This window comes from Oncorhynchus gorbuscha, linkage group LG23, assembly GCF_021184085.1.
Source record: "Oncorhynchus gorbuscha isolate QuinsamMale2020 ecotype Even-year linkage group LG23, OgorEven_v1.0, whole genome shotgun sequence".
Classification (NCBI taxonomy): Eukaryota; Metazoa; Chordata; class Actinopteri; order Salmoniformes; family Salmonidae; genus Oncorhynchus; species Oncorhynchus gorbuscha.
The window spans coordinates 24655127-24682829 of NC_060195.1; the positions used below are offsets into that span (position 1 = coordinate 24655127).

The 27703-nt window shown below is 41.7% G+C and overlaps 1 protein-coding gene across 6 annotated transcripts in view; it reads left to right on the forward strand.

Annotated features, from left to right (window-relative positions):
* The first annotated feature begins 18027 nt into the window (after nucleotides 1-18027).
* Nucleotides 18028-27703, forward strand: part of LOC124011462 (mitogen-activated protein kinase kinase kinase kinase 4-like) — a 140407-nt gene continuing 130731 nt past the window's right edge. For 4 of the 6 annotated variants that reach the window (XR_006834583.1, XM_046324872.1, XM_046324873.1 and 1 more), the window contains exons 1-2: nucleotides 18029-18246; nucleotides 18797-18862. Coding sequence is in view for 5 of the 6 variants with exons in the window: in XM_046324872.1 (XP_046180828.1) it covers nucleotides 18190-18246; nucleotides 18797-18862 (123 nt within the window). In the remaining variant the exon portion in view is untranslated. Of the gene's footprint in view, nucleotides 18247-18796; nucleotides 18863-27703 lie in introns of all 6 variants that reach the window. The other 2 variants (XM_046324876.1, XM_046324875.1) reach the window with 2 other exon arrangements.

A 27703-nucleotide genomic window follows, 5' to 3' on the forward strand; every position in this document is an offset into this window, starting at 1 on the left:
GAGTTATAGAGGAATGATCAGCCTCTAATCTCTCTCATTGAGTTATAGGAATGATCAGCCTCTAATCTCTCTCATTGAGTTATAGAGGAATGATCAGCCTGTAATATGTCTCACTGAGTTATAGGAATGATCAGCCTCTAATCTGTCTCATTGAGTTATAGAGGAATGATCAGCCTCTAATCTCTCTCATTGAGTTATAGAGGAATAATCAGCTTCTAATGTGTCACATTGAGTTTTAGGAATGATCAGCCTCTAATCTCTCTCATTGAGTTATAGGAATGATCAGACTCTAATCTCTCTCATTGAGTTATAGAGGAATGATCAGCCTGTAATATGTCTCACTGAGTTATAGAGGAATAATCAGCTTCTAATGTGTCACATTGAGTTTTAGGAATGATCAGCCTCTAATCTCTCTCATTGAGTTATAGAGGAATGATCAGCCTCTAATCTCTCTCATTGAGTTATAGAGGAATGATCAGCCTGTAATATGTCTCATTGAGTTATAGGAATGATCAGCCTCTAATCTGTCTAATTGAGTTATAGAGGAATGATCAGCCTCTAATCTCTCTCATTGAGTTATAGAGGAATGATCAGCCTCTAATCTCTCTCATTGAGTTATAGGAATGATCAGCCTCTAATCTCTCTCATTGAGTTATAGAGGAATGATCAGCCTGTAATATGTCTCACTGAGTTATAGAGGAATAATCAGCTTCTAATGTGTCACATTGAGTTTTAGGAATGATCAGCCTCTAATCTTTCTCATTGAGTTATAGAGGAATGATCAGCCTCTAATCTCTCTCATTGAGTTATAGGAATGATCAGCCTCTAATCTCTCTCATTGAGTTATAGAGGAATGATCAGCCTGTAATATGTCTCATTGAGTTATAGAGGAATGATCAGCCTCTAATCTGTCTCATTGAGTTATAGAGGAATGATCAGCCTCTAATCTCTCTCATTGAGTTATAGGAATGATCAGCCTCTAATCTCTCTCATTGAGTTATAGAGGAATGATCAGCCTCTAATCTCTCTCATTGAGTTATAGAGGAATGATCAGCCTGTAATATGTCTCATTGAGTTATAGAGGAATGATCAGCCTCTAATCTGTCTCATTGAGTTATAGAGGAATGATCAGCCTCTAATCTCTCTCATTGAGTTATAGGAATGATCAGCCTCTAATCTCTCTCATTGAGTTATAGAGGAATGATCAGCCTCTAATCTCTCTCATTGAGTTATAGAGGAATGATCAGCCTCTAATCTCTCTCATTGAGTTATAGAGGAATGATCAGCCTGTAATATGTCTCACTGAGTTATAGAGGAATGATCAGCCTCTAATCTCTCTCATTGAGTTATAGGAATGATCAGCCTCTAATCTCTCTCATTGAGTTATAGAGGAATGATCAGCTTCTAATGTGTCACATTGAGTTTTAGGAATGATCAGCCTCTAATCTCTCTCATTGAGTTATAGAGGAATGATCAGCCTCTAATCTCTCTCATTGAGTTATAGAGGAATGATCAGCCTCTAATCTCTCTCATTGAGTTATAGGAATGATCAGCCTCTAATCTCTCTCATTGAGTTATAGAGGAATGATCAGCCTGTAATATGTCACATTGAGTTATAGAGGAATAATCAGCCGAAATGCCAAGATTGTAACAAAGATGACTTGGTGACCTTCAAGAGTAAACTAAAACACTAACGGCAGGAGGTCAAAGAGATTGCAGCGATCAGTTTGAACCGTTGTTGAACTGCCCACGGATGTCTTCTTCAACACCAGTTATACATCGTATAAGTTTATTTAATGCCTTTTTGTCTGTTTGCAAGCTGATGGATTTTGATAGAGCATCAATGTGCATTCTCTACTTATATGATGAAATCAAATTTTGTTGGACCCTTGCGAATGGCTGTATATTAAATCATGTTGAAATAAACCGGTTGTTTACTGCTTGATTTATTCTATATGCACTGTATTTATTCTATAGGCACTTTATTTATTCTATAGGCACTGTATTTATTCTATGGGCACTGTATTTATTCTATAGTCACTTTATTTATTCTATAGGCACTGTATTTATTCTATGGGCACTGTATTTATTCTATAGTCACTGTATTTATTCTATAGGCACTGTATTTATTCTATGGGCACTGTATTTATTCTATAGGCACTGTATTTATTCTATAGGCACTGTATTTATTCTATAGGCACTGTATTTATTCTATAGGCACTGTATTTATTCTATAGGCACTGTATTTATTTTATAGGCACTGTATTTGGTTTTCATTGTAATGTAATGCTGTCATTTTACATATATGATCTATGTGGTGGAGTTAAATATGTCAAGCGTTCAATGGTTATAAATGTCAGCCACTATGGCAACTGCAGCAATAATCTTTCGAAGTTGCAAAAACTGAAATAGTGGATGTTTGCTATGGTGGACCTCTATTACCTACAGTATCCTCTCTGAAAGGGGAATGCTCCGGCTGCTTCACCAGCACATCCTATTTACATCACTCAATAGTTCACTCAATAATCAGCAACATTGCCAGCTGTATGTTTATGATGAATTTGTTGAAATATTAAGGAGTAGTAAGATTTCTTCAGACACCCAATCTACTTCTCAGCATGCAGATATACAGTAGCAGAGATGAATATGAAATTCTGTAAGTAGCTCAGACCTGATGGCCTGACAGCACTCACCTCTATGCTGTAAGAAGAAGCCCAGATCTGATGGCCTGACAGCACTCACCTCTATGCTGTAAGAAGAAGCCCAGACCTGATGGCCTGACAGCACTCACCTCTATGCTGTAAGAAGAAGCCCAGATCTGATGGCCTGACAGCACTCACCTCTATGCTGTAAGAAGAAGCCCAGATCTGATGGCATGGCAGCACTCACCTCTATGCTGTAAGAAGAAGCTCAGACCTGATGGCATGGCAGCACTCACCTCTATGCTGTAAGAAGAAGCCCAGATCTGATGGCCTGGCAGCACTCACCTCTATGCTGTAAGAAGAAGCCCAGATCTGATGGCATGGCAGCACTCACCTCTATGCTGTAAGAAGAAGCCCAGATCTGATGGCCTGACAGCACTCACCTCTATGCTGTAAGAAGAAGCCCAGATCTGATGGCATGGCAGCACTCACCTCTATGCTGTAAGAAGAAGCTCAGACCTGATGGCATGGCAGCACTCACCTCTATGCTGTAAGAAGAAGCCCAGATCTGATGGCCTGGCAGCACTCACCTCTATGCTGTAAGAAGAAGCCCAGATCTGATGGCCTGGCAGCACTCACCTCTATGCTGTAAGAAGAAGCCCAGATCTGATGGCATGGCAGCACTCACCACTATGCTGTAAGAAGAAGCCCAGATCTGATGGCCTGGCAGCACTCACCTCTATGCTGTAAGAAGAAGCCCAGATCTGATGGCCTGGCAGCACTCACCTCTATGCTGTAAGAAGAAGCCCAGATCTGATGGCATGGCAGCACTCACCTCTATGCTGTAAGAAGAAGCCCAGATCTGATGGCCTGGCAGCACTCACCTCTATGCTGTAAGGAGAAGCCCAGATCTGATGGCATGGCAGCACTCACCACTATTCTGTAAGAAGAAGCCCAGATCTGATGGCCTGGCAGCACTCACCTCTATGCTGTAAGAAGAAGCCCAGATCTGATGGCCTGGCAGCACTCACCACTATGCTGTAAGAAGAAGCCCAGATCTGATGGCCTGGCAGCACTCACCTCTATGCTGTAAGAAGAAGCCCAGATCTGATGGCCTGGTAGCACTCACCTCTGTGCTGTAAGAAAAAGCTCAGATCTGATGGCCTGGCAGCACTCACCTCTATGCTGTAAGAAGAAGCCCAGATCTGATGGCCTGGCAGCACTCACCTCTATGCTGTAAGAAGAAGCCCAGACCTGATGGCCTGGCTGCACTCACCTCTATGCTGTAAGAAGAAGCCCAGACCTGATGGCCTGGCAGCACTCACCTCTATGCTATAAGAAGAAGCCCAGACCTGATGGCCTGGCAGCACTCACCTCTATGCTGTAAGAAGAAGCCCAGACCTGATGGCCTGGCAGCACTCACCACTACTGCTTTACAACTTTTCCATTCAGAAATTATACAACTCAACACCACCATCTTGTGGATATCAGAAATACTTAGGCAGAATACATGTGAACGAGAAAAGTCTGTGTGTGTCAAATCAAATCAAATTTTATCGGTCACATACACATGGTTAGCATATGTTAATGTGAGTGTAGTGAAATGCTTGTTCTTCTAGTTCCGACCTTGCAGTAATATCTAACAAGTAATCTAATAATTTCACAACAACTACCTTATACACACAACTGTAAAGGAATGAATAAGAATATGTACATATAAATACATGGATGAGTGATGGCAGTGAAGCATAGACCAGATGCAGTAGATGGTATAGAGTACAGTATATACATATGAGATGAGTAATGTAGAAGTAGAATATGTACATATAAATACATGGATGAGTGATGGCAGTGCAGCATAGACCAGATGCAGTAGATGGTATAGAGTACAGTATATACATATGAGATGAGTAAATAGAAGTAGAATATGTACATATAAATACATGGATGAGTGATGGCAGTGCAGCATAGACCAGATGCAGTAGATGGTATAGAGTACAGTATATACATATGAGATGAGTAATGTAGAAGTAGAATATGTACATATAAATACATGGATGAGTGATGGCAGTGCAGCATAGACCAGATGCAGTAGATGGTATAGAGTACAGTATATACATATGAGATGAGTAATGTAGAAGTAGAATATGTACATATAAATACATGGATGAGTGATGGCAGTGCAGCATAGACCAGATGCAGTAGATGGTATAGAGTACAGTATATACATATGAGATGAGTAATGTAGAATATGTACATATAAATACATGGATGAGTGATGGCAGTGCAGCATAGACCAGATGCAGTAGATGGTATAGAGTACAGTATATACATATGAGATGAGTAATGTAGAAGTAGAATATGTACATATAAATACATGGATGAGTGATGGCAGTGCAGCATAGACCAGATGCAGTAGATGGTATAGAGTACAGTATATACATATGAGAGAGTAATGTAATGTAGAATATGTACATATAAATACATGGATGAGTGATGGCAGTGCAGCATAGACCAGATGCAGTAGATGGTATAGAGTACAGTATATACATATGAGATGAGTAATGTAGAATATGTACATATAAATACATGGATGAGTGATGGCAGTGCAGCATAGACCAGATGCAGTAGATGGATAGAGTACAGTATATACATATGAGATGAGTAATGTAGAATATGTACATATAAATACATGGATGAGTGATGGCAGTGCACATAGACCAGATGCAGTAGATGGATGAGTACATATGAGATGAGTAATGTAGAATATGTACATATAAATACATGGATGAGTGATGGCAGTGCAGCATAGACCAGATGCAGTAGATGGTATAGAGTACAGTATATACATATGAGATGAGTAATGTAGAATATGTCCATATAAATACATGGATGAGTGATGGCAGTGCAGCATAGACCAGATGCAGTAGATGGTATAGAGTACAGTATATACATATGAGATGAGTAATGTAGAATATGTACATATAAATACATGGATGAGTGATGGCAGTGCAGCATAGACCAGATGCAGTAGATGGTATAGAGTACAGTATATACATATGAGATGAGTAATGTAGAATATGTACATATAAATACATGGATGAGTGATGGCAGTGCAGCATAGACCAGATGCAGTAGATGGTATAGAGTACAGTATATACATATGAGATGAGTAATGTAGAATATGTACATATAAATACATGGATGAGTGATGGCAGTGCAACATAGACCAGATGCAGTAGATGGTACAGAGTACAGTATATACATATGAGATGAGTAATGTAGAAGTAGAATATGTACATATAAATACATGGATGAGTGATGGCAGTGCAGCATAGACCAGATGCCTTAGATGGTATAGAGTACAGTATATACATATGAGATGAGTAATGTAGAATATGTACATATAAATACATGGATGAGCGATGGCAGTGCAGCATAGACCAGATGCAGTAGATGGTATAGAGTACAGTATATATATATGAGATGAGTAATGTAGAAGTAGAATATGTACATATAAATACATGGATGAGTGATGGCAGTGCAGCATAGACCAGATGCAGTAGATGGTACAGAGTACAGTATATACATATGAGATGAGTAATGTAGAAGTAGAATATGTACATATAAATACATGGATGAGCGATGGCAGTGCAGGATAGACCAGATGCAGTAGATGGTATAGAATACAGTATATACATATGAGATGAGTAATGTAGAATATGTACATATAAATACATGGATGAGCGATGGCAGTGCAGGATAGACCAGATGCAGTAGATGGTACAGAGTACAGTATATACATATGAGATGAATAATGTAGAATATGTACATATAAATACATGGATGAGTGATGGCAGTGCAGCATAGACCAGATGCAGTAGATGGTACAGAGTACAGTATATACATATGAGATGAGTAATGTAGAATATGTACATATAAATACATGGATGAGCGATGGCAGTGCAGGATAGACCAGATGCAGTAGATGGTATAGAGTACAGTATATACATATGAGATGAGTAATGTAGAAGTAGAATATGTACATATAAATACATGGATGAGTGATGGCAGTGCAGCATAGACCAGATGCAGTAGATGGTATAGAGTACAGTATATACATATGAGATGAGTAATGTAGAAGTAGAATATGTACATATAAATACATGGATGAGTGATGGCAGTGCAACATAGGCCAGATGCAGTAGATGGTATAGAGTACAGTATATACATATGAGATGAGTAATGTAGAAGTAGAATATGTACATATAAATACATGGATGAGTGATGGCAGTGCAGCATAGACCAGATGCAGTAGATGGTATAGAGTACAGTATATACATATGAGATGAGTAATGTAGAATATGTACATATAAATACATGGATGAGTGATGGCAGTGCAGCATAGACCAGATGCAGTAGATGGTATAGAGTACAGTATATACATATGAGATGAGTAATGTAGAATATGTACATATAAATACATGGATGAGTGATGGCAGTGCAGCATAGACCAGATGCAGTAGATGGTATAGAGTACAGTATATACATATGAGATGAGTAATGTAGAATATGTACATATAAATACATGGATGAGTGATGGCAGTGCAGCATAGACCAGATGCAGTAGATGGTATAGAGTACAGTATATACATATGAGATGAGTAATGTAGAATATGTACATATAAATACATGGATGAGTGATGGCAGTGCAGCATAGGCCAGATGCAGTAGATGGTATAGAGTACAGTATATACATATGAGATGAGTAATGTAGAAGTAGAATATGTACATATAAATACATGGATGAGTGATGGCAGTGCAGCATAGACCAGATGCAGTAGATGGTATAGAGTACAGTATATACATATGAGATGAGTAATGTAGAATATGTACATATAAATACATGGATGAGTGATGGCAGTGCAGCATAGACCAGATGCAGTAGATGGTATAGAGTACAGTATATACATATGAGATGAGTAATGTAGAATATGTACATATAAATACATGGATGAGTGATGGCAGTGCAGCATAGACCAGATGCAGTAGATGGTATAGAGTACAGTATATACATATGAGATGAGTAATGTAGAATATGTACATATAAATACATGGATGAGTGATGGCAGTGCAGCATAGACCAGATGCAGTAGATGGTATAGAGTACAGTATATACATATGAGATGAGTAATGTAGAATATGTACATATAAATACATGGATGAGTGATGGCAGTGCAGCATAGACCAGATGCAGTAGATGGTATAGAGTACAGTATATACATATGAGATGAGTAATGTAGAAGTAGAATATGTACATATAAATACATGGATGAGTGATGGCAGTGCAGCATAGACCAGATGCAGTAGATGGTATAGAGTACAGTATATACATATGAGATGAGTAATGTAGAATATGTACATATAAATACATGGATGAGTGATGGCAGTGCAGCATAGACCAGATGCAGTAGATGGTATAGAGTACAGTATATACATATGAGATGAGTAATGTAGAATATGTACATATAAATACATGGATGAGTGATGGCAGTGCAACATAGACCAGATGCAGTAGATGGTACAGAGTACAGTATATACATATGAGATGAGTAATGTAGAAGTAGAATATGTACATATAAATACATGGATGAGTGATGGCAGTGCAGCATAGACCAGATGCAGTAGATGGTATAGAGTACAGTATATACATATGAGATGAGTAATGTAGAATATGTACATATAAATACATGGATGAGCGATGGCAGTGCAGCATAGACCAGATGCAGTAGATGGTACAGAGTACAGTATATACATATGAGATGAGTAATGTAGGGTATGTAAACATAAAAAGTGGCATTGTTTAAAGTGACTAGTGATATATTTATGACATCCAATTTTTAATTATTGAAGTGGCTAGAGATTTGAGTCAGTATGTTGGCAGCAGCCACTCAATGTTAGTGGTGGCTGTTTAACAGTCTGATGGCCTTGAGATAAAGTTTTCTTTCCAGTCTCTAGGTCCCAGCTTTGATGCACCTGTACTGACCTCGCCTTCTGGACAATAGCGGGGTGAACAGGCAGTGGCTCGGGTGGTTGTTGTCCTTGATGATCTTTTTGGTCTGTGTGTGTATGCATGTGTGTATGTGTGTGTGTGTTTGTTTGAGGGCCTCACAAAGCATATATGGTCTTTTTTCCTTAAACAAATCACGTCATATTTTGTTCATATTCATTGATTTGGACATCAGTCGAACCATGTAACAAAGTACCAAAGGCTGTCCTTACACAGCTTAATACTCTATTACATTCATTCTATTGATTATTTTACTTTCATGCTATGCATTGGAGAGCTGATTCTCTCTAGGTTTGTGTGGGGAACGTAGTGTTATTTGGGCTCTGGCTTCTTCAATTTTTTCCATTGACATCCCGATCAACATGGACATGTCTCTTTGCCCCTTTTGTTTGGTTGCAGCAGCCCACTACTATTGTTAACAGTCCTCCAGAAACCTGTCTGTATGTGAACCATTACCATCCCCTGGCCCTTACACTACAGGTATACAACAGGACAAATCAAGGACCCAAACACACAGCAGGCTGCTGAGTGGAAGACGGCTCATAGAAATGGCTGGATTGGAGTGAATACCGAAAACACGGAAACTATGTGTTTGAAGAGTTCGATACCATTCCATTGATTCCGTTCCAGCCATTACTATGAGCCCGTCCTCCCCAGTTAAGGTGCCACCAACCTCCTGTGAAACCTGGCAATTGTGACACAGCAGTTCATTAATATAAAGTCTGTTAGATTGAAGTATTGAGTTGCCACTTGGTATCAACCATTCTTTCTTGTGTGAATATTTAGCTAACAAATATTCAATATTCAAATCATTTTCAATTTCAATGTTCCGTACATAAATGTTTGCCTATATTTCTCAAGCTTTTTAAAAACAATGTTGAAAAGAACCAGTGGGGTAATGAGCTAAATATGAATCTAGTTTTCTAAGATATCTTATATAATCCATAACAGGTTTCACTAGACAGGTTTCAGAAGCCTGCTTGCTTGGTAAATCTCAGTCTGGCAAATCCTGAGAGTCTATCCAACACTGTTTATATTTCCAAGGCATAACTTTACTATAATGTTATTATATTTACTGCACATACAGTGGCAACGTTGTTTAAATGCGAATTGTGATTGCAGGACAAGCTGATGTCATTATTCTGCATGAAACAGAACCAGCTGTATGTACCATGTGGCAGCAGCAGTAGCAGCAACCTTTGCCTGTCTGAGTCTGTGCATCTAAAATAGCCCCCTATTCCCTTTGTACTGCACTACTTCTGACCAGGGCCCATACTAGGGCCCAGCTCCACCATTTGGGATGCACATTGTTTTGCATGCCAGTCCCCAGGGTTATGTTATTTATACACTGTCAAGAGAAGGCAAATAACACTTATTTGTGTTTGCAGCCAAGTGAAACCATGCTAGAATAATAGGTCCTCTCAAACATGACACATCCAAGTGAAACCATGCTAGAATAATAGGTCCTCTCAAACATGACACATCCAAGTGAAACCATGTAGAATAATGGGTCCTCTCAAACATGACACATCCAAGTGAAACCATGCTAGAATAATAGGTCCTCTCAAACATGACACATCCAAGTGAAACCATGCTAGAATAATAGGTCCTCTCAAACATGACACATCCAAGTGAAACCATGCTAGAATAATAGGTCCTCTCAAACATGACACATCCAAGTGAAACCATGCTAGAATAATAGGTCCTCTCAAACATGACACATCCAAGTGAAACCATGTAGAGTAATGGCTCCTCTCAAACATGACACATCCAAGTGAAACCATGCCTAAATAATAGGTCCTCTCAAATATGACACATCCAAGTGAAACCATGCTAGAATAATAGGTCCTCTCAAACATGACACATCCAAGTGAAACCATGTAGAGTAATGGCTCCTCTCAAACATGACACATCCAAGTGAAACCATGTAGAATAATGGGTCCTCTCAAACATGAAACATCCAAGTGAAACCATGCTAGAATAATAGGTCCTCTCAAACATGACACATCCAAGTGAAACCATGCTAGAATAATAGGTCCTCTCAAACATGACACATCCAAGTGAAACCATGCTAGAATAATAGGTCCTCTCAAACATGACACATCTAAGTGAAACCATGCTAGAATAATAGGTCCTCTCAAACATGACACATCCAAGTGAAACCATGTAGAGTAATGGCTCCTCTCAAACATGACACATCCAAGTGAAACCATGTAGAGTAATGGCTCCTCTCAAACATGACACATCCAAGTGAAACCATGCTAGAATAATAGGTCCTCTCAAACATGACACATCCAAGTGAAACCATGCTAGAATAATAGGTCCTCTCAAACATGACACATCCAAGTGAAACCATGTAGAGTAATGGCTCCTCTCAAACATGACACATCCAAGTGAAACCATGCCTAAATAATAGGTCCTCTCAAATATGACACATCCAAGTGAAACCATGCTAGAATAATAGGTCCTCTCAAACATGACACATCCAAGTGAAACCATAGAGTAATGGCTCCTCTCAAACATGACACATCCAAGTGAAACCATGTAGAATAATGGGTCCTCTCAAACATGAAACATCCAAGTGAAACCATGCTAGAATAATAGGTCCTCTCAAACATGACACATCCAAGTGAAACCAGGTCCTCTCAAACAGGACACATCCAAGTGAAACCATGCTAGAATAATAGGTCCTCTCAAACATGACACATCTAAGTGAAACCATGCTAGAATAATAGGTCCTCTCAAACATGACACATCCAAGTGAAACCATGTAGAGTAATGGCTCCTCTCAAACATGACACATCCAAGTGAAACCATAGAATAATGGCTCCTCTCAAACATGACACATCCAAGTGAAACCATAGAGTAATGGCTCCTCTCAAACATGACACATCCAAGTGAAACCATGTAGAGTAATGGCTCCTCTCAAACATGACACATCCAAGTGAAACCATGTAGAATAATGGGTCCTCTCAAACATGAAACATCCAAGTGAAACCATGCTAGAATAATGGGTCCTCTCAAACATGACACATCCAAGTGAAACCATGTAGAATAATGGCTCCTCTCAAACATGACACATCCAAGTGAAACCAGTGAAAACAAACATGACACATCCAAGAAACCATGTAGAATAATGGGTCCTCTCAAACATGACACATCCAAGTGAAACCATGTAGAATAATGGCTCCTCTCAAACATGACACATTCAAGTAAAACCATGTAGAGTAATGGCTCCTCTCAAACATGACACATCCAAGTGAAACCATGTAGAATAATAGGTCCTCTCAAACATGACACATCCAAGTGAAATTATGTAGAGTAATGGCTCCTCTCAAACATGAACATCCAAGTGAAATTATGTAGAGTAATGGCTCCTCTCAAACATGACACATCCAAGTGAAACCATGTAGAATAATAGGTCCTCTCAAACATGACACATCCAAGTGAAATTATGTAGAGTAATGGCTCCTCTCAAACATGACACATCCAAGTGAAACCATGTAGAATAATGGCTCCTCTCAAAAATGACCCATCCAAGTGAAACCATGTAGAATAGTGGGTCCTCTCAAACATGACACATCCAAGTGAAACCATGTAGAATAATGGCTCCTCTCAAAAATGACCCATCCAAGTGAAACCATGTAGAATAGTGGGTCCTCTCAAACATAACACATCCAAGTGAAACCATGTAGAATAGTGGGTCCTCTCAAACATGACCCATCCAAGTGAAACCATGTAGAATAGTGGGTCCTCTCAAACATGACACATCCAAGTGAAACCATGTAGAATAATGGGTCCTCTCAAACATGACACATCCAAGTGAAACCATGTAGAATAGTGGGTCCTCTCAAACATGACCCATCCAAGTGAAACCATGTAGAATAGTGGGTCCTCTCAAACATGACACATCCAAGTGAAACCATGCTAGAATAATAGGTCCTCTCAAACATGACACATCCAAGTGAAACCATGTAGAGTAATGGCTCCTCTCAAACATGACACATCCAAGTGAAACCATGCCTAAATAATAGGTCCTCTCAAATATGACACATCCAAGTGAAACCATGCTAGAATAATAGGTCCTCTCAAACATGACACATCCAAGTGAAACCATGTAGAGTAATGGCTCCTCTCAAACATGACACATCCAAGTGAAACCATGTAGAATAATGGGTCCTCTCAAACATGAAACATCCAAGTGAAACCATGCTAGAATAATAGGTCCTCTCAAACATGACACATCCAAGTGAAACCATGCTAGAATAATAGGTCCTCTCAAACATGACACATCCAAGTGAAACCATGCTAGAATAATAGGTCCTCTCAAACATGACACATCTAAGTGAAACCATGCTAGAATAATAGGTCCTCTCAAACATGACACATCCAAGTGAAACCATGTAGAGTAATGGCTCCTCTCAAACATGACACATCCAAGTGAAACCATGTAGAGTAATGGCTCCTCTCAAACATGACACATCCAAGTGAAACCATGTAGAGTAATGGCTCCTCTCAAACATGACACATCCAAGTGAAACCATGTAGAATAATGGGTCCTCTCAAACATGACACATCCAAGTGAAACCATGTAGAATAATGGCTCCTCTCAAACATGACACATCCAAGTGAAACCATGTAGAATAATGGCTCCTCTCAAACATGACACATCCAAGTGAAACCATGTAGAATAATGGGTCCTCTCAAACATGACACATCCAAGTGAAACCATGTAGAATAATGGCTCCTCTCAAACATGACACATTCAAGTAAAACCATGTAGAGTAATGGCTCCTCTCAAACATGACACATCCAAGTGAAACCATGTAGAATAATAGGTCCTCTCAAACATGACACATCCAAGTGAAATTATGTAGAGTAATGGCTCCTCTCAAACATGACACATCCAAGTGAAATTATGTAGAGTAATGGCTCCTCTCAAACATGACACATCCAAGTGAAACCATGTAGAATAATAGGTCCTCTCAAACATGACACATCCAAGTGAAATTATGTAGAGTAATGGCTCCTCTCAAACATGACACATCCAAGTGAAACCATGTAGAATAATGGCTCCTCTCAAAAATGACCCATCCAAGTGAAACCATGTAGAATAGTGGGTCCTCTCAAACATGACACATCCAAGTGAAACCATGTAGAATAATGGCTCCTCTCAAAAATGACCCATCCAAGTGAAACCATGTAGAATAGTGGGTCCTCTCAAACATAACACATCCAAGTGAAACCATGTAGAATAGTGGGTCCTCTCAAACATGACCCATCCAAGTGAAACCATGTAGAATAGTGGGTCCTCTCAAACATGACACATCCAAGTGAAACCATGTAGAATAATGGGTCCTCTCAAACATGACACATCCAAGTGAAACCATGTAGAATAGTGGGTCCTCTCAAACATGACCCATCCAAGTGAAACCATGTAGAATAGTGGGTCCTCTCAAACATGACACATCCAAGTGAAACCATGTAGAATAATGGGTCCTCTCAAACATGACACATCCAAGTGAAACCATGTAGAATAATGGGTCCTCTCAAACATGACACATCCAAGTGAAACCATGTAGAATAATGGGTCCTCTCAAACATGACACATCCAAGTGAAAGCATGTAGAATAGTGGGTCCTCTCAAACATGACACATCCAAGTGAAACCATGTAGAATAATGGGTCCTCTCAAACATGACACATCCAAGTGAAAGCATGTAGAATAGTGGGTCCTCTCAAACATGACACATACAAGTGAAACCATGTAGAATAGTGGGTCCTCTCAAACATGACACATCCAAGTGAAACCATGTAGAATAATGGGTCCTCTCAAACATGACACATCCAAGTGAAACCATGCTAGAATAATGGGTCCTCTCAAACATGACACATCCAAGTGAAACCATGTAGAATAATAGGTTCTCTCAAACATGACACATCCAAGTGAAACCATGTAGGATAATGGGTCCTCTCAAACATGAGACATCCAAGTGAAACCATGCTAGAATAATGGATCCTCTCAAATATGACCCATCCAAGTGAAACCATACTAAAATAACTGGTAATCTATGACACATCAGTTCCAAACTGAACAGTGAAAAGTCAGAGGGTATGAGACAGTTTAAGACTGGCGGCATCTGTCTGAACAGTGGAACAGGAGTAAAATACAACAGGGGGGAAAAATTATAACTACACTGTCTGTCTGTCTGTCTGTATCCAGGCAGAGGCAGGCACTCAGTTGAAAAATCTCAGTGCCAGCATATGTTGGCTGTTTGTATTATGAGAGCAACTGGCAGAAGTTGAACCATCTGGCTGAAGTTCAAGAGGCGTTTGAATACAGACCATTCTCCTAACCCTCCCCCCATGCACCCCCCTAAGATTTGCTTTGGAGTTAGTCAAAAAGGTTGCCAGAACCTGTGAATCATTGCAGTATGCCACTCACAGAGAAATGAATGGTAGAAGTGTGTTTTTATTTTTACAGGAATGCATTGTTGTACTACTTCAGTTGCTTTATGTGCAGTGGAGAGAGAGGCAATGGGGTGGCTGCAGTGGAGAGAGAGGCAATGGGGTGGCTGCAGTGAAGAGAGAGGCAATGGGGTGGCTGCAGTGAAGAAAGAGGCAATGGGGTGGCTGCAGTGGAGAGAGAGGCAATGGGGTGGCTGCAGTGGAGAGAGAGGCAATGGGGTGGCTGCAGTGGAGAGAGAGGCAATGGGGTGGCTGCAGTGGAGAGAGAGGCAATGGGGTGGCTGCAGTGGAGAGAGAGGCAATGGGGTGGCTGCAGTGGAGAGAGAGGCAATGGGGTGGCTGCAGTGAAGAGAGAGGCAATGGGGTGGCTGCAGTGGAGAGATAGGCAATGGGGTGACTGCAGTGGAGAGAGAGGCAATGGGGTGGCTGCAGTGGAGAGAGAGGCAATGGGGTACCTGTAGTGGAGAGAGATTCAATGGGGTGGCTGCAGTGGAGAGAGAGGCAATGGGGAGGCTGCAGTGGAGAGAGACGCAATGGGGTGGCTGCAGTGGAGAGAGAGGCAATGGGGTGGCTGCAGTGGAGAGAGAGGCAATGGGGTGGCTGCAGTGAAGAGAGAGGCAATGGGGTGGCTGCAGTGGAGAGATAGGCAATGGGGTGACTGCAGTGGAGAGAGAGGCAATGGGGTGGCTGCAGTGGAGAGAGAGGCAATGGGGTACCTGTAGTGGAGAGAGATTCAATGGGGTGGCTGCAGTGGAGAGAGAGGCAATGGGGAGGCTGCAGTGGAGAGAGAGGCAATGGGGTGGCTGCAGTGGAGAGAGAGGCAATGGGGTGGCTGCAGTGGAGAGAGGGGCAATGGGGTGGCTGCAGTGGAGAGAGAGGCAATGGGGTGGCTGCAGTGGAGAGATAGGCAATGGGGTGGCTGCAGTGGAGAGAGAGGCAATGGGGTGGCTGCAGTGGAGAGAGAGGCAATGGGGTGGCTGCAGTGGAGAGAGAGGCAATGGGGTGGCTGCAGTGGAGAGAGAGGCAATGGGGTGGCTGCAGTGGAGAGAGAGGCAATGGGGTGGCTGCAGTGGAGAGAGAGGCAATGGGGTGGCTGCAGTGGAGAGAGAGGCAATGGGGTGGCTGAGTGAAGAGAGAGGCAATGGGGTGGCTGCAGTGGAGAGATAGGCAATGGGGTGACTGCAGTGGAGAGAGAGGCAATGGGGTGGCTGCAGTGGAGAGAGAGGCAATGGGGTACCTGTAGTGGAGAGAGATTCAATGGGGTGGCTGCAGTGGAGAGAGAGGCAATGGGGTGGCTGCAGTGGAGAGAGAGGCAATGGGGTGGCTGCAGTGGAGAGAGAGGCAATGGGGTGGCTGCAGTGGAGAGAGAGGCAATGGGGTGGCTGCAGTGAAGAGAGAGGCAATGGGGTGGCTGCAGTGGAGAGATAGGCAATGGGGTGACTGCAGTGGAGAGAGAGGCAATGGGGTGGCTGCAGTGGAGAGAGAGGCAATGGGGTACCTGTAGTGGAGAGAGATTCAATGGGGTGGCTGCAGTGGAGAGAGAGGCAATGGGGAGGCTGCAGTGGGGGAGGCAATGGGGTGGCTGCAGTGGAGAGAGAGGCAATGGGGTGGCTGCAGTGGAGAGAGAGGCAATGGGGTGGCTGCAGTGGAGAGAGGGGCAATGGGGTGGCTGCAGTGGAGAGATAGGCAATGGGGTGGCTGCAGTGGAGAGAGGCAATGGGGTGGCTGCAGTGGAGAGAGAGGCAATGGGGTGGCTGCAGTGGAGAGAGAGGCAATGGGGTGGCTGCAGTGGAGAGAGAGGCAATGGGGTGGCTGCAGTGGAGAGAGAGGCAATGGGGTGGCTGCAGTGGAGAGAGAGGCAATGGGGTGGCTGCAGTGGAGAGAGAGGCAATGGGGTGGCTGCAGTGGAGAGAGAGGCAATGGGGTGACTCCACAAAAATATAAATGTCAAACTCGTTCCCACAACGCTAGAACCCCTCTATGTTAAAACATCCATGTTTAAACTCTCACACACAGAACCTGCTCTCTCATACTCTCTTTTATTGTCTAATTCAACTTTACAGAAGAATGTCTTTATAACAGTTGTCTAATTCAACTTTACAGAAGAATGTCGTTATAACATAAGACATTACTCTCTACTAATTCATAATGGCTCCGCATTGTCTGTGTCCTGTCTAGAGAATGGGCCCTCTGTGACCTTACACAGTGGTTCTGTTCAGGGGTCAGCTGCCACAGACCCTGGGCTGCTCCTGCTACCGGTCACACTGTGTGGAAAATGACACAGTCACAGAGACTAGTCATCGTTAACCATGTGAGTCACTCATTAAGAATAGCAATGCCAGTCAGGAAGGAGCTGGAGGAACAGCAGTTGCACTGAAGCTGAATCTAACAGCTAATTCTGTTGTACATTATTTTTGATATTTCACAGTTTATGTTTTTTTGCTAATCATTTTGTCAACTAATGAGTAACAACATATTTAGAAACATGAAATATAAATGTTAACGTGAAAGAGTGATCAATAAATCATTTTGTATGGGACTGTCATTTTTCCCCCTGCAGGCCAAGATCACTATTATATATCTGGATTGGGCAAGCTCTCATAATGCAGATGTTGACGTTTTCTTACAATGTTGTTATTATAGTCATACATGTTTAGGCTTAGGTTACTACTGTATATTATGTAATTGGTAAAACTATATGGAGATTTAAAAAAATAACTGAAGGAATGAACAATCAACACGTTATTTTGCGCATGTTGCCTTGAACAGAGGAGAAAGTTGTTCAAAAAAGTGAACTTTTCGAATGTGGTTTTCTTGGGGTGAGTAGGGGGGCTAGCTTCCTCAGCATATTCCGGGTTTCGCTGGATGAGAAGTTTCCTGTGTTGGTCGCTAGTGAGACTCGCTGCAGAAGCAGATAAACAATATGAACTGACACGGTGAAGCCGTTAACTTTAAGAAAATCAAGTACATGTCCTCTTTCTAGTTGCAGTAGTCCGACAACGCCATAGCTATGGCGCGAGACTGCACTACACGAAGTTTGGACAATATTGATCTCTCTGCTTTGAGGGTGAGTTCTAGTTGTGCCAAAGTCTAATTCATTGAAATGTAGGTTGACTTTTGTGTAAACATTGCGTAGTCGATGTTGGTTACAAAGTTTCAAACTGTAGTCTATTAATTTAAGGAAACGTCAGCTACATTGTAACAAAAAGTGAGCAACGTTGTAACAAATTGTTTGAGCTTTCCTGTCACAATATTATGAAACCATTGATGCAGTTTTCTGAACATGTTTTGCTTTCAGAAGTGAATATGTTTTTGGTTTGTCAGATTTACAACTGTTTCATAAGCAACTGAATGATTGGGGGTAAAATAACTTGAGTTTAAAAAAAAGTGAAGTCTAAGTTACAATAATAATGCAGTAGAAATATGGTGTTGGCATGGTACAAGTGTTGACAAATGAAACATACTTGTTGGGAGCCATGCCATGCAATATTCCGTTTAAATGATGACCTAAAGGTCCAACATTATTCTGATCAGATGCTTTCAAAGTGACTTTATTTATTTATGTCTGTGCCCTTTCAATTCATGTGAAGTAATGTAATGTTGTCGTCTTGTTTCAGGATCCTGCTGGGATATTTGAGCTGGTAGAAGTGGTTGGAAATGGAACATATGGGCAAGTCTACAAGGTTTGTAGTTTATGTCAGACCTACTTTCCTATTCTTGTCTTTGATCATGATTACAATTGCAGATGTGTCAGTTGGAATGATTGACATTCAAAGGAGCATATTGAAAATACAATATGTAAATTTTGCATGATGGCACTCTCTCAATATTTAATTGAAGTTGAAAAGGAAAATGTATATAGTAACACAACTACAGCTGACAGCGGATGTTAGTGTGAAACTTGGTGTAGGTCTAAAGAAAGTACTAACTGCTAAGTGAGAAAAGCGAGTGAAAGAAACAGTGACCCAAATGCACTGTGTAGTAGCTTACAAACACAAGCATCTTTAACACTCTTGGGTGGAGTCCACTTCCTTATCGAAATCAGCATCACTGAAAGCTTCAGTGATGGTTTGTGGTTCTTTAAAAAAACATTGAGGTGATTTCAATTAGCTTGACCGGCAAAGCGAGTGGTGCTAGCCACATTCTCACAGATGTGTCAACTCAGTGTGAGCTAGCAGTTGGGTGAATACCTTAGGTTGCACAAGCCTTTGATTTACAAGAAGCTAACCCAGTCAAGATCCGGTGTAACATAAAAGAGATCAAGAATGCATGACATGATAAAAGCTTTTTTAATGTCACACAATTTTTGTCCACTTATATTCAAAAGTGCAAGAAGGTTGTCTGTTAATATCAATTCCTAAACAGTAGTTAGCATAGTTCCAAACTGAAAAGACAGACTGTCAACTCTGTTGTTAATGTAGCACACAGCATGTCAAAATCTCACCTGAATTTAATATATATTTTCTGTTATATGGATCAATGTCAGAGTTGGCCATTAGTGGCCAGACAGCTTCCTCCTCTTCTTTCCTCTTCTGTGTGCAGTGCAGTGCACACTTTCAGACCTATAACAGGAACAGTGACTTCACACATATTCCAAATTCCTTGTCATTCTTCAGGTCAATGATTTCTATCTCACGTACACTGAGTGAAAAAAACATTAGGAACACCATCTCTTTCCATGACATAGACTAACCAGGTTAATCCAGGTGAAAGCTATGATCCCTTATTGATGTGTGTCATTCAGAGGCTGAATAGTCAAGAGAAAATATTTAAGTGGCTTTGAACGGGGTATGGTAATAGGTGCAGGGCACACCGGTTTGAGTGTGTCAAGAACTGCAACACTGCTGGTTTTTCATACTCAACAGTTTCCTGTATGTACCAAGAATGGTCCACCACCCAAAGGACATCCAGCAAACTTGACACAACTGTGGGAAGCATTGGAATCAACATGGGCCAGCATCCCTGTGGAACGCTTTTGACACCTTGTAGAGTCCATGCCTCGATGAATTGAGGCTGTTCTGAGGGCAAAGGGGTGTTTAACTCAATATTAGGAAGGTGTTCCTAATATTGTGTTAGCTCTATATGAACACCAAGAAGTGTGTTCAGTAAAACTGCACACTTTAATCACCCAGCCAAACACTTCCTTCAAATGTGTTCATTTTCATGGTCATACAAACTGTATGTATTGTTTACATGCAATGAGAATGAATCCAGATAGGTTATTGTATTTCACACTGTAATTCAGAATCCCTTTATTTGACATGAATAGTCTAAGGAAGGTGGTGAGCGTTTCTCAAAAATAATAATGTACTGTAGTTATTACACAATAAAACCTTAATAATAATATATTTATTTTGAACTGGTGTAACAAATCAGTGGTTTATCATACCACGTACTTACATAAGTTGTTGACATTGTTGAGAAACATGAGGTAGTGGTTTTCTCCAACCCAGAGTCATTAGTAAAGTAGAGGAAGTTGTCTCAAGACAGGTAGAGGGCGTGGTCACAGTGGTCGTAATGGTCATAGTGGTCATAATGGTCATTGTGGTCATAATGGTCATAGTGGTCATAGTGGTCATAATGGTCATAATGATCATAGTGGTCATAGTGGTCACAGTGGTCACAGTGGTCATAATGGTCATAGTGGTCATAGTGGCCACAGTGGTCATAATGGTCATAGTGGTCACAGTAGTCACTGTGGTCATAATGGTCACAGTGGACATAATGGTCATAGTGGTCATAATGGTCACAGTGGTCATAGTGGTCACAGTGGTCATAATGGTCACAGTGGTCATAGTTGCCACAGTGGTCATAGTCGACACAGTAGTCACTGTGGTCATAATGGTCACAGTGGCCATAATGGTCATAATGGTCATAATGGTCATAGTGGTCACAGTGGTCATAATGGTCATAATGTTCATAGTGGTCACATTGCTCACAGTGGTCACAGTGGTCACAGTGGTCATGCTGGTCATAGTGGTCATACTGGTCATAGTGGTCATACTGGTCATAGTGGTCATACTGGTCATAGTGGTCATACTGGTCATAATGGTCACAGTGGTCACAGTGGTAATTGTGGTCATAATGGTCATAGTGTTCTCAGAATCTTATTATTTGTATTTTTTTCTCCTCTACAATTTATCCGTTCTGAACGTCAAAGGGAATGTGCTTCTGTGGAAAATATTGATTTTGAAATTGTTTATTGGGCTTGTTCTGAAGGCAGCACATCTTGTTTTACAGTACAGTCTGAAGTCTTGGTTTTAATCATCCATCCCCTTGGGGTTTCAGTGCAGATGTCTGATCCATGCCACAGTTTTGTTCCATGCTGAATCTTTTAGACGTGACAATTACTGTCAGGCTGAGAAAACAAAAAACAGTCCAAGGCCCGGTTTCCAAATAGCGATAGAACATAGGCTTACGAGTGTTTTAACGATGTATCCAATTTGTAAGTCGCTCTGGATAAGTGCGTCTGCTAAATGACTTAAATGTAAAATGTAAATGTATCTTTCCTACAACGGCCGAAGATGTAACATGCGTTTCCCAAAACACCACGCAGAGAGAATGTTCGCTAAGTGCGTCATCGAAATAAAGGGAGTGCTATTCTGGGTCAGCTTTCTCCATTCAAATGTTACCTTGACATTAGAATTATTCCACAATACTGACGACGGTTCAGCTCCTAAATATATTATCACGAAATGACTGCAAATATTGAGGCGGCTTATTCTCATGATTACCTTATAATAATGCACTAAATCAAGATTTGGCACATCATTGCACATATATGCACACACTGGTCACACTGTATTTATTGATTTATTTATTTTGCTCCTTTTCACCCCATTATTTCTATTTCTACTTTGCACATTCTTCCACTGCAAATCTACCATTCCAGCATTTTACTTGCTATATTGTATTTACTTTGCCACCATGGCCTTTTTTTGCCTTTATCTTGGCCAGGTCGCAATTATAAACGAGAACTTGTTCTCAAGTTGCCTACCTGGTTAAATAAAGGTGAATATATATATATATATATATGTTAGGCTACACCATGAAATACATTGAGACAAAATAGCAAAATAAATTAACCAAATAGCTAAATAAAACTCAATTGAATAAACATGAAATTGATTTCAATATCATTTATATACACTACATGACCAAAAGTATGTGGACACCTGCTCGTCAAACATCTTATTCCAAAATCATGGGTATTAATATGGAGTTGGTCCCCTTTTTGCTGCTATAACAGCCTCCACTCTCTGGGAAGGCTTTCCACTAGATGTTGGAACATTGCTGCAGGGACTTACTTCTATTCAGCCACAAGAGCATTAGTGAGGTCGGGCACTGATGTTGGGCAATTACGTCTGGCTTGCAGTCGGTGTTCCAATTCACCCCAAAGGTGTTGGATGGGGTTGAGGTCAGAGCTCTGTGCAGGTCAGTCGAGTTCTTCCACACCGATCTCGACAAACCATTTCAGTATGGACCTTGCTTTGTCCACGGGGGCATTGTCATGTTGAAACAGAAAAGGGCCTTCCCAAACCGTTGCCACAAAGTTGGAAGCACAGAATCAGCTAGAATGTCATTGTATGCTATAGCGTTAACATTTCCCTTTACTGGAACTAAGGGGCCTAGCCCGAGTCATAAAAAACAGTCCCAGACCATTATTCCTCCTCCATCAAACTTTATAGTCGGCACTATGCATTGGGGCTGGTAGCATTTGCTTGGCATTGCTAAACCCAGATTAGTCCTTCGGACTGACAGATGTTGCCCTGAAGTGTACTGTGATTTAGTCAAACAGTACACTTCAGGGCAAATCTTCAGCTGTTTAAAATGCAAATAAATGCTGTTGTTAGCATGATGTGTGGTGGGATCTTTGGTGAGAGCAGGGGAAATGGCAGTGGTGTCATACCATGAGAAACACTGATGAGAATGTCAGCCCGGTAAACTCTCTCAAATGGGTGACCTTTGCCATATGATGTTCAATGACTGTTCTTCAAAATACCAGTCCATACTATGTCATGCAAGATGAGATAGCATGTATCCAAATCAAATATTAAATAATGCTTGCAAGCAGCACAAAACTCTAACAACATATTACTACTATGTGTGTTAGAAAATAATAGAACTTCAGTTAGTATAATCCTGATAATACTGTGCTCAGGAGAGGAAGACTTGGCACCGATGCTGGTCTATTGTTTCCAGTCTGCCTTTACTTCCATGGGACCCTGTTTTTGACCTGTTTAACACAGCATTCTTGTCATCTCATTGTAAGTACTGAATAATCATGTTTTTTTTAATTGTAGTATTTTGGATAATCTTGTTATTGTCGTGTGTCTGACAGCCAGTGGTGGTCCTCATTTTAGAACTGCTCCTAATTTCCTCAGCTTTTAGGGTGAAGCAGTGGGTATGTCCTCGTCATGTTTTCCAGGGGGTTATGTGTCTGGCCTCATCTTTGCATTCATCACAGGCATCAGAGTAATGGTTTTCTTAACATAGTAAATCTTACAGAGACCCATCAATGCTGGTTAAAAGGGTGGATTGTTAGCAAGGGGGTCACATGATGAGAGTAGTTTCCCCGAGGTAGTTTATCCTCTGGGGGCTTCATGTAGTTTGGCAGCAGAATAGGATGGTCCATTCAGAGAGGAGCTTGTGTGATAGGGTCTCTCACTCATTCCAGGGTAAACTTTAACATGTGACTAACCATCTTAATAAGAAGGAAAATGGATTGTGATTTGTTGCATCAGTGATCTCATCTGTGTCTTCTGGGGATACAGTACTCAAGAGTGTTGAAGTAATTGGGCGTACCGTAGATTGTGTCATTGTCAGTGTTTGACATGTTGTATTTGGTTTAGCAATACATTCTTATTGTATGACGATAACTGTCTCAGTCCATATAGCCATATCTCATGCTATTGTTCTTAGGCTGACTATATCTAGGGTGTATTCTTCTTTTGAATGGGCACTTCCCTGTCTTGCGAAATGCAAACTCATGAAGTGTGAAAAAGTTGGTTAAAGTCAGGCTCGCACTGCAGCAACAGAGCAGCACTGGAGAGGCATCATCACTTGCGTGCCTCTCAGGTCAGATATTGAAAAAGTCCCAGTATGTTGGGAATCATCACGAAGCAGGCAGGGAGAGGAAATTGATTTCTGAACCTCAGCCGATGTTCAAACCACTGGGATACCTGCCTGGATCTGGTGGCGTTACTGTATCCCAGTCCCCTCAGCTCTGAGAAAGAGACATGGAAGGGCCCCGTCCTGGTGTTGAGATGTGGGCTCACTGGATGCGTCACGAATGGTACTCTATTCCCTATTTACTGCACTACATTTGACCAGGGCCCATAGGGAAAAGGGTGCCATTTGGGATGCAGCTACCGAGTAGGCCTGTGTTTGGGTAGGGAACGGGAGAAGGCCCTCCCTATGGCCGCGTGGTAGGAACTGTGGTAGTGGGTAGGTGTTGGGCGATATACCCTTTCATAAGGAAATCAGTCAATTAATATAAATGCATTAGGTCCTAATCTATTGATTTCACATGACTAGGAATACATATATGGTAATATCGTGGATCAGAAAACCAGTCAGTATCTGGTGTGACCACTATTTGCCTCATGCAGCGCAACACATCTCCTTCGCATAGAGTTGATCATGCTGTTGATTGTGGCCTTTGGAATGATGTCCCGCTACTCTTCAATGGCTGTGCAAAGTTACTGGATATTAGAGGGAACTGGAACACGCTGTCGTACACGTCGATCCAGAGCATCCAAAACATGTTCAATGGGTGATATGTCTGGTGAGTATGCAGGCCATGGAAGAACTGGGACATTTTCAGCTTCCAGGAATTGTGTACAGATCCTTGCGACATGGGGCTGTGCATTATCATGCTGAAACATGAGGTGATGGCGGGGGATGAATGGCACTACAATGGGCCACAGGATTTCATCACGGTTTCTCTGTAAATTGAAATTTCCATTGATAAATTGCAATTGTGATTGTTGTCTGTAGCTTATGTCTGCCCATACCATAACCCCACTGCCACAATGTGGAACTCTGTTCACAATGTTTACATCAGCAAACCACTTGCCCACACAATGCCATATACTTGGTCTGCAAATGTGAGGCCAGTTGGATGTACAACCAAGTTTTCAAAAATAAAGTTAGAGGTTGCTTATGGTAGAGAAATGCACATTCAATTCTCTGGCAACAGCTCTGGTGGACATTCCTGCAGTATGCATTCCAATTGCACGCCCCCTCAAAACTTGAGACATCTGTGGCATTATGTTGTGTGACACAACTGCACATATTAGAGTGGCCTTTTATTATCCCCAGCACAAGGTGCACCTGTGTAATGATCATGCTGTTTAATCAGCTTCTTGATACGCCATACCTGTCAGGTGGAGGGATTATCTTGGCCAAGGAAAAATGGTCACTAACAGGGATGTAATCAAATTTGTCCACATTTGAGAGAAATGTCTGCAATATTTTATTTCAGCTCATGAAACATGGGACCAATCACTTTACATGTTGTGTTTAGACTTTTGTTCAGTGTATAAGAAATCTAAGATGTGTCAAATAAATTATATCCAGCTCAGGGCTCCAGTTATGCATTTGGTTTGTTAACTTGCTAGCTAAGTTGCTGGATGTCAAGATCAAGCTTCTTGGTTACATCAGAGACATTCAATCCCCTCCTGGATCAAGATCCCTGTTGCCTAAATTGTTTTGTGCATATATAAAAATGTATGAATATATATTTTTATTTTAAGAATGTGAAATGTCAGAATAATAGGAGGAGAGAATCATTTATTCGTGTCTAGGGTGTGTTCTAGTCTTGAATTTCTATGTTGGTGTGATTCCCAATGGTTCCCAGTTGGAGGCAGCTGATGATCGTTGCCTCTAACTGGGGATCATATTTATTGTGGGCCTTTTCCCACATGCGCTTGTGGGATATTGTTTCGTTTTGGTTTAGTGCTATGTGCTCTACGAACTGCACGTTAGTTTATTCTTTGTTGTTTTTGAAGGTTCACTTTAATAAATATGTGGAACTCTACTCACGCTGCGCCTCGGTCCGCTCATTATGTATTCGACGAACGTGACAGAATATCCCACCACTACAGGACCAAGCAGCGTACCATTTAGGTAAAGGCTCCCCGCACTCGCCCTGAAGAGCGTGTTATCAGTCCGATGAAACCTGTGCCGGCTCCACGCACCAGGCCTCCAGTGCGCCTCCCCAGCCCGGAGCGTCCTGTGCCGGCTCCACACACTCGACCTGAGAAGCGTGTCATCAAGCCCGATGTGACCTGTGCCGATGCCCAGTCCAGGCACGGTGTCCAGTCCCGCTCCAAGGCCGGAGCCTTCCTCTGCGCCGGTGTCCAGTCCAGGCACGGCGTCCCACCCAGCTCCATGGCCGGAACCTTCCTCTGCGCTGGCGCCCAGTCCAGGCACGGTGTCCAGTCCTGCTCCATGGCCGGATCCGTGGGTTGAGAGGGTGCTATGTCCCGCACCAGAGCCGCCACCGACCCACCCTAACCCTCCCCATCCAGATTGAGGTTTTGCAGTCGTAGTTCGCACCTTTGGGGGGGGGGGGGGGATACTGTCACGCCCTGACCATAGAGAGGCCTTGGGGTTCTCTATGGTGCAATAGGTCAGAGCGTGACTAGGGGTGTTCTAGTCTTGAATTTCTATGTTGGTGTGAGTATGGTTCCCAATTGGAGGCAGCTGATGATCGTTGCCTCTAATTGGGGATTCTATTTCGTGTGGTCCTTTTCCCACCTGCGTTTGTGGGATATTGTTTCGCTTTTGTTTAGTGCTATGTGCCCCACGAACTGCACATTAGTTTATTCTTTGTTGTTTTTGCCGGTTCACTTTAATAAATATGTGGAACTCTACTCATGCAGCGCCTTGGTCCGCTCATCATGTAATCAACGAAAGCGACATTATTTCAGCTTTTATTTCTTTCATCATATTCCCAGTGGGTCAGAAGTTTACATACACTCAATTAGTATTTGGTAGAATTGCCTTCAAATTATTTAACTTGGGTCAAACGTTTCGGGTAGCCTTCCACAAGCTTCTCACAATAAGTTTCCTTTCCTACTATTGTTTGTACTGATGAACGTGGTACCTTCAGGCATTTGGAAATTGCTCCCAAGGATGAACCAGACTTGTGGAGGTCGAAAAATAAATCGGAGGTTTTGGCTGATTTCTTTAGATTTTCCCATGACGTCAAGCAAAGAGGCCCTGAGTTTGAAGGTAGGCCTTGAAATATATCCGCATGTACACCTCCGATTGACTCAAATTATGTCAATTAGCCTATCAGAATCTTCTAAAGCCATGACATAATTTTCTAGAATTTCCCAAGCTGTTTAAAGGCACAGTCAACTTAGTGTATGTTAACTTCTGACCCACTGAAATTGTGATACAGTGAAATAATCTGTCTGTAAACAATTGTTGGAAAAATTACTTGTGTCATGCACGAAGTAGATGTTCTAACCCACTTGCCAAACCTATAGTTTGTTAAAAAGAAATTTATGGAG